This window comes from Heloderma suspectum, chromosome 13 (genome assembly GCF_057233095.1).
Source record: "Heloderma suspectum isolate Gila_16-S chromosome 13, 16-S_ref, whole genome shotgun sequence".
In the NCBI taxonomy this organism is placed as follows: domain Eukaryota; kingdom Metazoa; phylum Chordata; class Lepidosauria; order Squamata; family Helodermatidae; genus Heloderma; species Heloderma suspectum.
Window position 1 is genome coordinate 23,762,571 of NC_139470.1, and position 13,511 is coordinate 23,776,081.

At 48.0% G+C, this 13,511-nt stretch overlaps 1 protein-coding gene across 2 annotated transcripts in view; it reads left to right on the top strand.

Moving 5' to 3' along the window:
* Positions 1-13,511, top strand: part of SLC8B1 (solute carrier family 8 member B1) — a 28,866-nt gene that overhangs the window by 12,218 nt on the left and 3,137 nt on the right. For both annotated transcript variants that reach the window (XM_084820447.1, XM_084820446.1), the window contains exons 8-13: positions 467-523; positions 2,601-2,731; positions 8,550-8,691; positions 10,033-10,154; positions 10,812-10,965; positions 13,177-13,257. In XM_084820447.1, the coding sequence (XP_084676573.1) occupies positions 467-523; positions 2,601-2,731; positions 8,550-8,691; positions 10,033-10,154; positions 10,812-10,965; positions 13,177-13,257 (687 nt within the window). The remainder of the gene's footprint in view (positions 1-466; positions 524-2,600; positions 2,732-8,549; positions 8,692-10,032; positions 10,155-10,811; positions 10,966-13,176; positions 13,258-13,511) is intronic.

Consider the following 13,511-nt stretch of genomic DNA (forward strand, 5'->3'; position numbering starts at 1 on the left):
ACAATTCCCACACAGCTATACTGGCTGGGGAATGCTGGGCGTTATAGGACCTTTTTCTCCATCTAAACACGCATAGGATTGCGCCTTAAAGGTCTAAGCCTTAGGAGACATATTTCAACTTTTCAGAATGGGTGGTGGTGGTGGGAATGACACAGAAGTCAAGAAATCACCAAACGATCGGGGCTGGGGGGATGGAGGTGTGGCCATCTCATGCTAGGGGGATAGAGGTGTGGCCATCTCAGGAACTCAGGAGGGCAGCATTTGGCTTCTGGGCCTGAGTTTCTCCACTTCTGCCATGTTGGGTTAGATGGACACATAGGTTGACTTGATAGAGGGCAGCTTCTTATGTTCCAAATGTATTCAACTGTCCCCCCCCCCACACCGCCCGCCAAGTAATTCCAGCTCTCAGGCGGTTTGTGTCACCAACCCCACCCCCTCCTGCTTCTTGGTATTTGTTTCCCTGCAGAGCTTCCAACAGACTCAGACGATGGAGATGCCTCAAGCGCCACTGGAGGTGACTACAGTGAGTCCATTTAAAAGTTTCCGGTCATTGCCTAAACCCAGGGTGGGCAGAAGGTAGGTCTGCCGGTAGCAGATCTTGTGATTTGCAGGAAATGGGCGAGAATGTCAAGACTCCTGATTGTCTGACAATGGCAGCCACAAAATGACTACGATTAATAATAAATATTATGAGTTTTTATGAGTTTTTTTAATTTATTACTTTTCTGTACTGCCCAATAGCTGAAGCTCTCTGGGGTGGTTCACTGTAAAATGCAAGTTTTATTTATTTACTTATTACAGTTATATCCCAGCTTTTTTCCTCCTTAAGGAACTCAAGGCAGCGTACATAGTCCACCTCACAACAACAACCCTGTGAGGTAGGTTGGGCCGAAAGTCTGACTGGCCCAAAGTGGCCAGGTGACCGGCCAGATGGGCGATTAATAAATTTAATAAAATAAATAAATAAAGTCACCCAGTGAGCTTCCATGGCCGAGTGGGGCCTAGAACCCGGATCTCCCAGTTCCCAGTCCAGCTCTCTAGCCACTACACCACACTGATGATAAAATACAATATAAAAATTTAAAATGGCAGTATAAAAAATAAACATAATAACCAAATAGAAGATAGCAACGGTGCAAAGATTTCAAATACAGATTTAAAACAGACACTGAAAAACTAAAATGATGATGATTAAAATTTATATCCTGCCTCTCCTTCAATGGGGCTGTTCACACAACACGCTAATCCACACTCAGTGGTTGAGTGCAGGTTGTTGAACTGTGGGTTGTTCGTTGAACTGTGGTTTAGCGTGTTGTCGGAACCCAGGTCATTTTCTGCAGGGCATCTTCTTAACCACTCTGAACAAGCAAACAAATTATCCACTGGCTGTAAATCTGAGCATGTTACTTTGAACTGCTCCGAGAACCACTATAGTTGAAAAGCAAACTGCAAAAAATGTAAAATGTAAAAATAAAATCTAGCTGCTGTAACACAACAGGGCTCTCCTGTTTACTGTGAAACCCAAAAGAGGTGAGCTTCTCCCAGAAAATTGTTTTGCGGACGGCACACAGAGCAGGAGCTGCTGACCAGCAAAAGTTCACAAGGGGGTTTGATGACTCTGTAGCGTGTGCAGTTGCCGCATGCAGAGCTGGGAAATAGTCATGTCTCTTTAAATCTCCTGATACAGCAGGAGATCAAGGCAAGCCGTGGCTTCACCTGCACATTCCGTCCCTGCTGCAATTGATCAGGTCTCCAGGTACACCCTATAGCAAGCTGGGGAGGAAATAGCAGGATAAGCCGCAATTGTCATATAACCTGCAACAGTGGGGCTGTTCACACAACACGCTGACCCACACTCAGTGGTTGAATGCGGGCTGTTGAATTGTGGGTTGTTCGTTGAAACTTGGGGTAGTGTGTTGTCTGAACCCAGGCTTCCGCAGGGTGGCTTGTTAACCATGCAGTGGGGCTTGTTGACCACCCTGAACAACCCACCAACAAATCATGGGTTCTCAGGGTGGCCTATTTGAGAAAAATAAGCCGCACTGCATGGTTAACAAGCCACCCTGCGGAAAATGTTCCGCAGCACGCTAACCCACATTTCAACAACAACCCACACTCAAATCAGTGAGTGGGGTTAGTGTGTTGTGTGAACAGGCCCAATATGTGGTTGTCCACTGTGTGTTATTCTCACAAGGACCCTCTGAGGTACGTTAGGCTGAGAGATGGTAGATCAGCTTTCCCTGACCGGATGCCCTCCAGATGTGCACAGCTGGTTGGGGCATGCTGGGAGTGGCGATCCAACACATCTGGCAGGCAGCAGTTTGGGAAAGGCTACGATAGAGAGCTCAAAGCCAGCCAGTAATCTTGCTGCTAGTAGCGATTTGGCTGCATCTGGATCCCTGGAGTTGGGGAGGTCAAAGCCTCCACTCTCCAGCAATCCCAGTTCAACCAAACAGCAGTGTGGAAAGAGGAACACGACCAAAGGAAGCAGGTTGCCCAACTATACTTTGGAGCTTGCAAGTGCTTGGCTGGGTTAGGTGAAGATTCAGGACACTCTGGTGTCCCCGATTTCGGGGTGACTTTCCCTTTCCTGCGTGCAGGGGAAGAGTACCAACCCTTGCTGCCCTCGGAAGAGAGTACACTCCAGATCCTCACGCACTCCATGAATCCCCTGGATTACAGGAAGTGGAGGAGGAAGCCCTGCTACTGGAGAATGCTCAAGGCTTGCAAGGTATTTTATTTGTTTTATTCTGTTTATTATTACATTTATATCCCACTTTTCTTTCCTCTTGCAAGGAACCTAAAGCTCCTTACATTACTGCAATGCGTTATACGTGGGGCCGCCTTTGAAAACGGTCCGGAAACTTCAGCTGGTCCAAAATACGACAGCAAGATTGTTAACAGGGACTGGCCTGCGAGCTCATATTACGCCAGTACTTTTCCAGCTGCACTGGCTGCCAGTCCATTTCCGGGCCCGATTCAAAGTGCTGGTGTTAACATTCAAAACCCTTAACGGCTTGAGGCCAGGTTACCTGAAGGATCGCCTCCTCCCATATGTGCCTGCCCGGACCTTAAGATCATCCTCAGCGGCCCTTCTCCGTGAGCCCCTGCCAAAGGAAGTGAGACGGGTGGCTACTAGGAGGAGGGCTTTTTGTGCTGTGGCACCCCGGCTCTGGAATGAGCTCCCTAGTGAGGTTCGCCTGGCACTTACATTGTATTCCTTTTGGCGCCAGGTGAAGACCTTTTGATTTTCCCAGGCATTTTAGCTTTCTAAATTTTTAGCTTTGCTGTTTTAAATCTGTATTTTAAATGCCTGCACTGCTGCTAGGTTTTATTGTGGTTGTATTGTTATATTGTGGTTTTAATGTTCTATATATTTTAAATTGTTTTATTGTGTGTTGTTTGGTTTTAATTTTTGTGAACTGCCCAGAGGGCTTTGGCTATTGGGCTGTATAGAAATGGAATGAATGAATGAATGAATGAATGAATGAATGAATAAATAACATGGTCCTCCTCCTCTCCATTTGAGCCCCACAACAGCCCTGTGGGGTAGTTGGGCTGAGAGTCAGTGACTAGCCCAGAGTCCTCCAGTGAGCTTCATGGCTGAGTGGGGACTAGAACCGGGTCTCTCGAGTCCCGATCCAATGTAGTGGCTTTGACCACTACACCAGACTGGCTTTCTCACTGCCTTTGATCTTGTGCCCAGTACCAGTATGTGGTTCTGCCCAAGTGGCAGTTAAAAGCAGCTTTCGTACCATACATCTTTGCTGTGACCCTAGCAAAGGGCAGGGCTAATTATGCATCTTTATTTGAAGTCCCTCGAGGTTCAAAGTGCTTCAAGTACTGCCTCAAACCAACCTTTTCTGGGAAAACTTTGGCATAGTTCCTAAGTCCCCCTTCCAGCAGTGTAACAAAGCCAACCTGAAATAAATCCATATTCTTCTCGGTTTCCCCCTGCCTCCACTTTCCTCCTTTTCCTCTGTTGTTCCTTGTGTTGAATTTTAGATTGTAAGCTCAGTCTTCTCCCAAAAGAGGGTCTATGACCCCCTGGCAAAGGCGAAGTACAGGCTGAAGGGGCAGGATTGCAGCTTGAGACTGATAGGCGTATGGTCAAGGAACACCTAATTACTTTGAATGAGTTCAAATCTCCAGGGCCAGATGAACTGCATCCTAGAGTAATAAAGGAACTGGCAGAAGAACTCTCAGAACCGCTGTCTATTCTCTTTGAGAAATCATGGAGGATGGGTGAAGTGCCAGATGACTGGAGGAGGGCTAATGTGGTCCCTATCTTCAAAAAGGGCAAAAAGGAGGAACCTGGGATCTACAGACCAGTCAGTCTGACAACAATCCCTGGGAAAATTCTGGAGCAGATGATAAAGCAATCCATCTGGAAGCACCCTGAAAACAATGCAGTGATTACTCGAAGCCAACATGGATTTGTCAAGAACAAATCCTGCCAGACGAATCTGATCTCATTTTTGGATCAGGTCACCTCCCTTGTGGACCGTGGGAATGCTGTGGACATAATATACCTTGACTTCAGCAAAGCTTTCGACAAAGTGCCCCATGATCTCCTGATGAGCAAACTAGCTCGAAGTGGGCTAGATGGAACAACCATCCAGTGGATCCACAGTTGGCTACAGAATCGGACTCAAAGAGTGCTTATCAATGGGACCTTCTCAAACTGGGGAGAGATAATGAGTGGGGTACCGCAGGGCTCAGTCCTGGGCCCAGTGCTCTTCAACATTTTTATTAATGACTTGGAGGAGGAGGTGCAGGGAATGCTGATCAAATTTGCAGATGACACAAAATTGGGTGGGATAGCTAATACTTTGGAAGAGAGAAACAAAATTCAAAGTGATCTGGATAGACTGGAGCGCTGGGCAGAAAACAACAGAATGAGATTTAATAGGGATAAATGCCAAGTTCTGCACCTAGGAAAAAGAAACCAAATGCACAGTTACAAGGTGGGGATACGTGGCTCAACAACACTACAAGCGAGAAGGATATGTGGAATTGTTGTAGATCACAAGCTGAATATGAGCCAACAATGTGATATGGCTGCAAAAAAGGCAAATGCTATTTTGCTCTGCATTAATAGAAGCATCGCTTCCAAACCCCAGGAAGCACTAGTTCCCCTCTACTCTGCACTGGTTAGGCCTCATCTGGAGTATTGTGTCCAGTTCTGGGCACCACAGTTGAAGAAGGATGCAGACAAACTGGAGAGGGTTCAGAGGAGGGCAACAAAGATGATCAGGGGACTGGAAACAAAGCCCTGTGAAGAGAGACTGAAAGAACTGGGCATGTTTAGCCTTGAGAAGAGAAGACTGAGGGGAGATAGGATAGCACTCTTCAAGTCCTTGAAAGGTTGTCCCAGAGAGGAAGGCCAGGATCTCTTCTCCATCATCCCAGAGTGCAGGACACGGAATAATGGGCTCAAGCGACAGGAAGCCAGATTCCGGCTGAACGTCAGGAAAAACATCCTGACTGTGAGAGCAATATGACAATGGAACCCATCATGACCTAGGGATGTGGTGGGCTCTCCCACACTGGAGGCGTTCAAGACGAGGCTAGACAGCCATCTGTCAGGGATGCTTTGACTTGGATTCCTGCATTGAGCAGGGGGCTCGATGGCCTTGTAGGCCCCTTCCAACCCTACTATTCTATGATTCTAGGTCCTCAGGGCAAGGACTGTTATGTTTATACCTTGCTTTTCGGCCAGGATGGGCGCACAAACCACTTTGGAAAAAACAACAGCCCAATGACAGAAAATATTAAGGAGATGTGGCAGTGTTTATGGCCGTCTCTTTGGGGCCCTGTCAGCAAACGAAGCTTACTCTATCTTCCTTTGATAGCTCCAGTTAAAGGAGCTTATTTGAAGGATGTTCTCCCAAAGCACCCTAGGGGCCGTTCTGATGTGAGCCGTCACATATTTAAGGAACGCATGAGTGGGGAGCAGAAGCATATCGACAGGCTTTGCTTCCCGGTGGCCGCACGTTTGACATTGGTGTGAAAGGTGCCCTATGCGAGTCGAGGTATAGGCTACATTCACGTTCACACTGTGTGGTCGCCAGGGGTGTGGCCAGCAGGCTCTTCAGCACTTTGCCACGTGGCTAGTGGGTGCGATGCCATTTCCCCCTTATGCATTTGGGACTTGTGTTTCAATAGCTCTCTGGTGAGCGCATGGCGCCGATGAAATTTGGCCTGGGGGCTTCATAGCTCGGGCTCTTAAGCCCTATTCTCAGATGGTTAAAGTAAACTAGCCCTGCCACCCCACCCACGGGTTTCCGGCACTCTCTGTTCATTCTCAGAGGGTGACTTTCTGAAGAGGAAAGCCTCTGTATCTGTGGAGGCTTTCCACGCGGTGAAGAGCGCTGGGGGAAAGCAGTGTTCCCAATCGCGTAGGCAGCCTTCAGAGATATAAGAGGTTCTCCTCATCAGTAAGACACCCTCCGCGTGTAGAGGGTCACATAAAGACACAAGGAGGGGGCAGGTTTAGTGCGCTCCTGCTCCTCAGACGTTTACTCTAACCACGTTCAGAATACCTGAATAGGGTTTACACCATGATGCTATGCCGAATGAGTGGCCTGTGTTGTGGAACTGGGCCCAGTGCCCTCACATTGAGCCTCGTTCCCTTTGTCTTTTGAGGGGGTGGCCTGTAATGTCCTCTCCTTTCGTCCCCCCGTTGCTAATTCAGAGGGCTCATGGCTGACTGACCTCCAACTGGCCGCTCTTTCATTCGTGGTTATACAGGCCCAATATTTGCTTACAAAAGACAGAGCTACATTCTGCCGGCAGTGGCGGGGAAGCAGTTCTCTGAGGAAAACTTTTGCTACTTGTAGACCACCCTTTATTATTATTATTTTGGGGTGGAGGTGGTGCAAACGACATCCATGCGCAGTATATACAGGCCTAACGTTTGCCTGGGAAAGGTACTGTGAGGTATTTTCTGCTTTCGGGGTGGAATTGGAGCGCCGTGTAATTCTCAAAGCGGACTGCGATCCTTGCGTTTTCGTTCTGGTCTTCGAAAAGCATTCCTCACAGGGTGGCGCACTCTGACATGTTCTGCTGCCCCTCACCCCATGCTTCTGTAGCAGTGTGGGAAGAAGATGGAAAGCTACCGACTGAAGAGACAATTGCTACATGAGTGGTGAACAGTAATCTGAGGCCCCATTTCACACACTTGGTTTCTGAGGTCTGCAGACAGGGCCGTGACCACTTCACTTTTCTTGCGGGGAGTCGTTTTGGTGGCGCGCATGAAACAGGCCAGAAGTTACCAATGGAAATTCTCCCTCGCAGAATAATACTTTAAGGGTGTTTTGCGTGTGCGTGTTCCTCGCAGGTTTTAAAAATGAGGAGGCCGAGGTCACGGCCATACAGACTTCAGCGCCTGAAAAGCCAAACTTGTGACATGCGTAACAGCCCGTTCACTTTAACGGTCTCGTTGACAAAAGGTTATAACGTTTGGGGCCTCTTAGTCAAGGAAAAAAAGATGAGGCAGAGGGGTGGGGTGTAGTTGAGATACACCCCACAGAGAGGTGGGGTGTAGTTGAAAATGATGCATGCACAAATGATACGGAGAACGTGGGGGGAGAAATGGCTCCCCTCGTAATGCTACGATTCGGAGTCATTCCATGAAACTGATTGGTGGGAGATTAAGGACAGTTAAAAGGAAGGGCTTCTTCACACAGTGGATAGTTAAAACTATGGAGTTCACCACAAAACTGTGGAATTCACCACAAAACTGTGGAATTCACCACCATGAGATGTTGTGATGGCCACCAATTTGGCTGGCTTTAAAAGGGGGTGAGACGACTTCCTGGAGGAAAAGGCTGTCAACGGCTCCTAGTCTTAATGGCTATGTGTTACCTCCAGCACCAGAAGCAGTGAGCCTATGTACACCAGTTGCTGGGGAACATGGGCGGGAGGGTGCTGTTGCGCTCATGCCTTGCTTGTGGGTTTCCCATGGGCAGCTGGTTGGCCACTGTGTGAACAGAATGCTGGACTGGATGGACCCTTGGTCTGATCCAGCAGGGCTCTTATGTACCTCTCCATATTTACGTAGAAGTAAAGTTCAGTGGGGTTTACTTCTGAGTAAACATGCATGGGATCAGGTTCTGTTACGCTCCCCCCCACACACACACTCATTGTGGCAGCCCTATATGGTAGCTCACCGTTGTCTGTCCTGGATGGGGCTGATGGGAGTTGTAGTCCAAAACATTTAAAGGGCACCAGGGTGCTTACCCCTGTCCTAGATTATACGGTAACACCCCACATGCCTCCAGTCACACCTTGACAGAGAATAGTTTTTAACCGAAGCAGAGGGCGGAGGGAAGGGTCTACGACTTCAGCCTATATATGTTCATTTTGGGATCTTGTTTAGCTCTCCTGTTTTAAAAACTGCAAGTTTTTGAAGCACACACGTGAACAGATAAGGCCCGGCCGAAGCGTCTCGCTGCTTGATCTCCTCATTCACATCTTTGAGGCAACTCCGCCTCCGTTGGTGGCCCACCGATAGCCCATTTCAACCCCCTCTCTTGCCTCCTCAGTTGCCGGTGGAGGTTGTGCTGCTCTTGACGGTGCCCATTGTGGACCCGGACCGGGAGGGCCAAAACTGGAAGCGGCCTCTGAACTGCCTGCACCTGGTCACCGGCCCCCTCGTCTGCATCCTCGCACTGAAGTCTGGCGCGTGTAAGTGCCCCGTTTTCCTCCAAGGGTGGCTGCTGTTAACTGAGTGTGCAGGCACGGGCGTTGCCAGTTCTGGGGACCATGGGGCCTTTGCCCCGAATCTATTTCCAAGACCCTGGATCAATTCCCCAGAGCCCTGGTGCCAATGGGAGGTGATTCCCTTCCCCTCAGGTTGATTGCCATTTAGAGGGCAATTTTCAAGTGGGATCGCAGCTGGGGAAGGAGTGAGGGATTGACTCTCCCCTTCCCACATGCTGCAGCCCTCCCATCTTCCCCTGCATGGCAAGTGACCTTCAGAAAAAATGTTTCCTAATGGTTTGGGATGATCTGGGTGCAAATCTTCTATATATAATTCAAAGTTGGGAGTCAGTTGGGCATCCCTTTTTTGACTGCCTTCCCGTGCACCGATTCCCATGAAGCAAACGTCATTGGAAAACCCTTGACACGCAGATTCCATGAATAACAATGGTTTTCACTGTAATTCAAAGTCGGGAGTTTATTTATGTCCATAAGGCTTTTTTTTCTTTCTTTAAGAATTAGGCTATCTTCTGTGACAATGTACTATAGAGTTTTAATATCAAAAGATGTCAAGTATAATTAAGCAAACATAATTAATTGCAAATTGGAGCAAAATGAAATATGAACCCCCAAAAGTCTCCGTACACCTTTATAAACACAGGTGCAGGGCAAAGTACAATGATATGCCAGTAACATACGGCCTGTAAACAAGTCATGATGGGATTAAGAGACACCTAAACTTCGAATGTTTCAATAAACGCAGTTAGTTAACTTAAACCTTTCATTAGATTTGATTTTTCCCTGCAAACTGTATCTGCAGGGACCCAATTATCTTGTTAATTGAAGATTGTATTCTATTTGAGATGATTAGGATGAGGAATTAATTGGCTGGGTTTGCCTCCTGTGAGATTTAAAGGACGCCTTCTAATTCTTTCTAAATTTGTAAACGTAGATACAAATGAGCATATGCAGATGTGTGTCCGAAGGAACTAGGTAGCAGGTGATGGGAAAGACATCTGCCTGACATTCTGGAGAACCACTGCCTGTCAAAGTAGGCAACGCTGGACTAGACAGACACACAATCTCACCTGGTAGAAGGCAGGTTCCTATGTCCTGATCATACACAACACCCCACAAGCAACTCAGGCCCTTGAGCAGTGGCTTCTGGAGAGTTTGTGGTGCTCAAAAAGTGCTGTGTAAATGTTTCTTATTATACCACCACCCTCTCCTTTTCCTAATGGACAAAAGTGAATTGGCTCCAGTAGATCCAGCCTAAGAGGGCTTGAGTGATGGCTCTGTTTCTCTCTTCCCTCGTGTCTCCTGCAGATGGTCTTTACAAGATCCAGGGGGTCTTCCCGGTCTGGGGCCTGGTGATCGTGGTGGGGGCCCTCGTGGCTGTGATCATCTTCTGTACTACAAGGAACGAAGAGCCCCCTCGATACCACTCTGTGAGCATTGGAGGGTCTGGGCTGCTGCGGCTGCTTGAATCTCCTGTTTATTTAATTTTTCTTATTTAAAACATTTCTGGGCTGCCTTTCAGGGCAGAAGCCCTCCCAAGGTGGCTTACAGCAATAACATGCATAAAAACAGTTAAAATATTAAAAACGATAAAAACATACATACAAAAACATACAAATAAAAGCAACAATAAAACCAGCAAGAATAACAGCAGTAACAGCAACAGCAGCAGTCATCTCAAGAGAAGGCCATGGTAAAATAATAACGTTTTGAGGCCTTCTTAAAAACCTGCAATGATGGAGCATGGTGGACCTCCGAGGGCAACTTGTTCCGAAGGTGTGGGGCCACTGCAGAGAAGGCCCTCTCCTTTGTCAAATCCTTTAGTCCTATTTTCCAACAGCACAGCTGGAACTCTGGGACAAATGAAGTGGTTGAGAGGTGTGGCGTGGGGGAGTGGCAGAACACATGAGCCACTGGCATCTCCAGCTGAAAGATGTTTATAGAGCAGAGCCAGGAAAGATCCTGGGGACCCATCCCCAACTGGAGTAGCTAGCCCTGGGCCAAACCAACCAGTGGCCTGATCCGGCACAAGGCAGCCTTATTTGCGTATTTATTTGTGTGTGCCTGTGTTTCCCCACTTGCAACAGTTTTTTGCCTTCCTGGGCTTCCTGGTCAGCGCCATGTGGATCAATGCTGCGGCCACAGAGGTGGTGAACATTTTGAGGACTTTGGGTGTGATCTTCCGCCTGAGCAACACTGTCCTGGGACTGACGCTGCTGGCCTGGGGGAACAGCATTGGGGGTGAGTAGGAAGCCTGACTGGGTGTAGACCTACAGTGGTCAGTTAGTTGTTCTGTCTATATCCTGCCTTTCCTCCAAGGAGCCCAAGGTGTGAGACATACACTGTGGTGGAACATGGGAGAGGGCCTTTTCTGCTGTGGCACCCCGGTTGTGGAATGCCCTCCCCTTGGAGGCCCTATTGGCGCAGATGTTGGTTTCACTTCGGCGCCAAGTTAAAACATGGCTTTTTACCAAAGCCTTTGAGGGCTAAACGCGTTCCCCGAGTTTGCACACTGTTTTAACCGTTTTGTTGTTTTAGATTTTGCATTGGTATTAGCTAGCTTAATGATTTAATCTGTTTTTCGCTATTTAAAGTGTGAACCGCCCAGGGAGCTTCAGCTATTGGACGGTATAGAAATGAAATGAATAAATAAATAAATAAATAAATAAATAAATAAATAAATAAATAATTGTTTCACACTGTTTAAATTGATTTTATCTGTATGCCGCCCTGAGATCCTAAGGATAGAGGGTGGGATACACATGTTTGAAATGAATAAAATAAATAAATGTATGGTTCTCTCCTCCCCTGCCCATTGTATCCGCACAACAACCCTGTAAAGTAGGTTAGGCAGGGTGTGTTTGTGTGTGTGCATGTGACTAGCCCAGCAAGCTTCTCAGCTGAGAGGGGATTTGAACCTAGGCCTTCCCAGTCCTAGTCCGAGTCCAACGTTTTAACCTAGGGATGCAGAGCCTCATGCTTGGGGGCCAAATCCAGCCCTTCTAGGATCCCAATCTGACCCGAGATGGCCAGACCCCCTGGCCCTGCCCCCTTTCCCTGAACCACTGATCTCGTGGTAGTTTCCTGGCTTTTCTGCTGTTTTCCCTCGGTTCTAAAAGGTAGAAACGCCTCTCCTAAGGCTTAGTTTCTGGCTTTAAGCCCACCCCTTTTGCCTTTGCCCCTGCCCACCACTGTAATGTGGGCCCCGAGAGCTTCCATGAAATGGAATTTGGCCCCCTGCTTTAACCACTACCACACACTGCCCCAGCATTCAGCCATGGCCGATGCAGAGAGAACATCTTGGCTTGTGTTGCTGCTCCAAGGCTTGTCCCTTCTGTAGGGGTGTCCTTTCCTTGAGCAGCAGTTTCTTCTGAGCAGTGCTCTTGAGCAGTGCTCTTGAGGATAAAAGGATTTCTAGGTTGGGCACATGGCCAGCTTGATGGGGAAATGTGGCTCAGGAATTCCTGGCATACCTAGATTCCAAAGGCTGGTGTGGGGGACAGACAGTGGCAGAGCTAATGCAGCGTGTTTGTGAGAGACTGAGCTGGAAGCTATGAGCCATGCAGAAGTGGTATAGCAGAGTAGCAAAGGGACTGAGCCGCAAATCGGGAAGTTTCTGCTTTGAGTCTCGGCGACAAACCCACTAGGTGGCCTTAAGCAAGCCGCAATGTCTGAGCTTCGGTTCCCTACCTGCAATACGGGTACTAGTGTCTGGGCTTACAGGGCTATAAGGATTCCTGGGAGATAATGTGTGAGACGTGAAGGTCAGTGGTTGAGCACCTGCTTTGCATGCAGGGGGTCCCAGGTTCAATCCCTGGCATCTCCAACTTTTTAGAAAAAGGATCTGACTAGCAGGTGAAGGGAAAGTCCTTGCTGTGTCTGAGAGCAGCTGCAAGTTATAGTAGTCAGTATGGGTCTAGATAGACAAATAGCATGACCTGTTACAAATCAACTTCCTAAGTATTTAAAGTACTTGGAGGTTGGTCCACACAACAGCCCATACGCAAGGTTGAGTGTGGGTTGTTGTTGAACGGTGGGTTGCTGTTGAACCGTGGGTTGTTGTGTTGTGTGAGCCAGCCACACCAACAAACCATGGTTTGTTCACCACGAACAACCCATGAAGAGAACCTGTTGGGCTAAGAACTGTGGGTTGTTCATGGTGAACAAACCATGGTTTGTTAGCACAGCTGGGTTCATACAACACAACAACCTACGTTTCAAGAACAACCCACGTTTCAACGATAACCCGCACTCAACCCATCCTCAACCCTGAGCGTGGGTTGACGTGTTGTGTGATCCCAGTCAATGAGTGGTGCATTTTCATGCCACCACCATCCTTCCCTTTTTTATATTGGTCAAAAATGAATCTACACCAATGGATCCTATATCTGAGAACTTAACCTGTATCTGTTGATTCTCTTCCTGCACCCCCTTTCCCTTGTGTTCTTGCAGACACTTTCTCTGACCTCACCATGGCTCGGCAGGGATACCCCCGCATGGCCTTTTCAGCCTGCTTCGGAGGCATTATCTTCAGTATCCTTGGATGTTTTGTAGGCAGGTTGCAGTTTCCCAGCTGGCCCCGGGGTTGCAGTGATCAGGAAGGGAGCAGTGGATGTAGCTCAAGGGGGCATAATCTTTGACTTGACTTACATCTTGCATTGGTCTTCAAGCCAGTTAGATATGTCAGCATATTTCTTGATTGGTTAGATGGACATCTTCTTGCCCTATGATAAAGAAGAGCCCTGCTGGATCACACCAAAGGTCCATCCAGTCCAGCATCCTGTTTC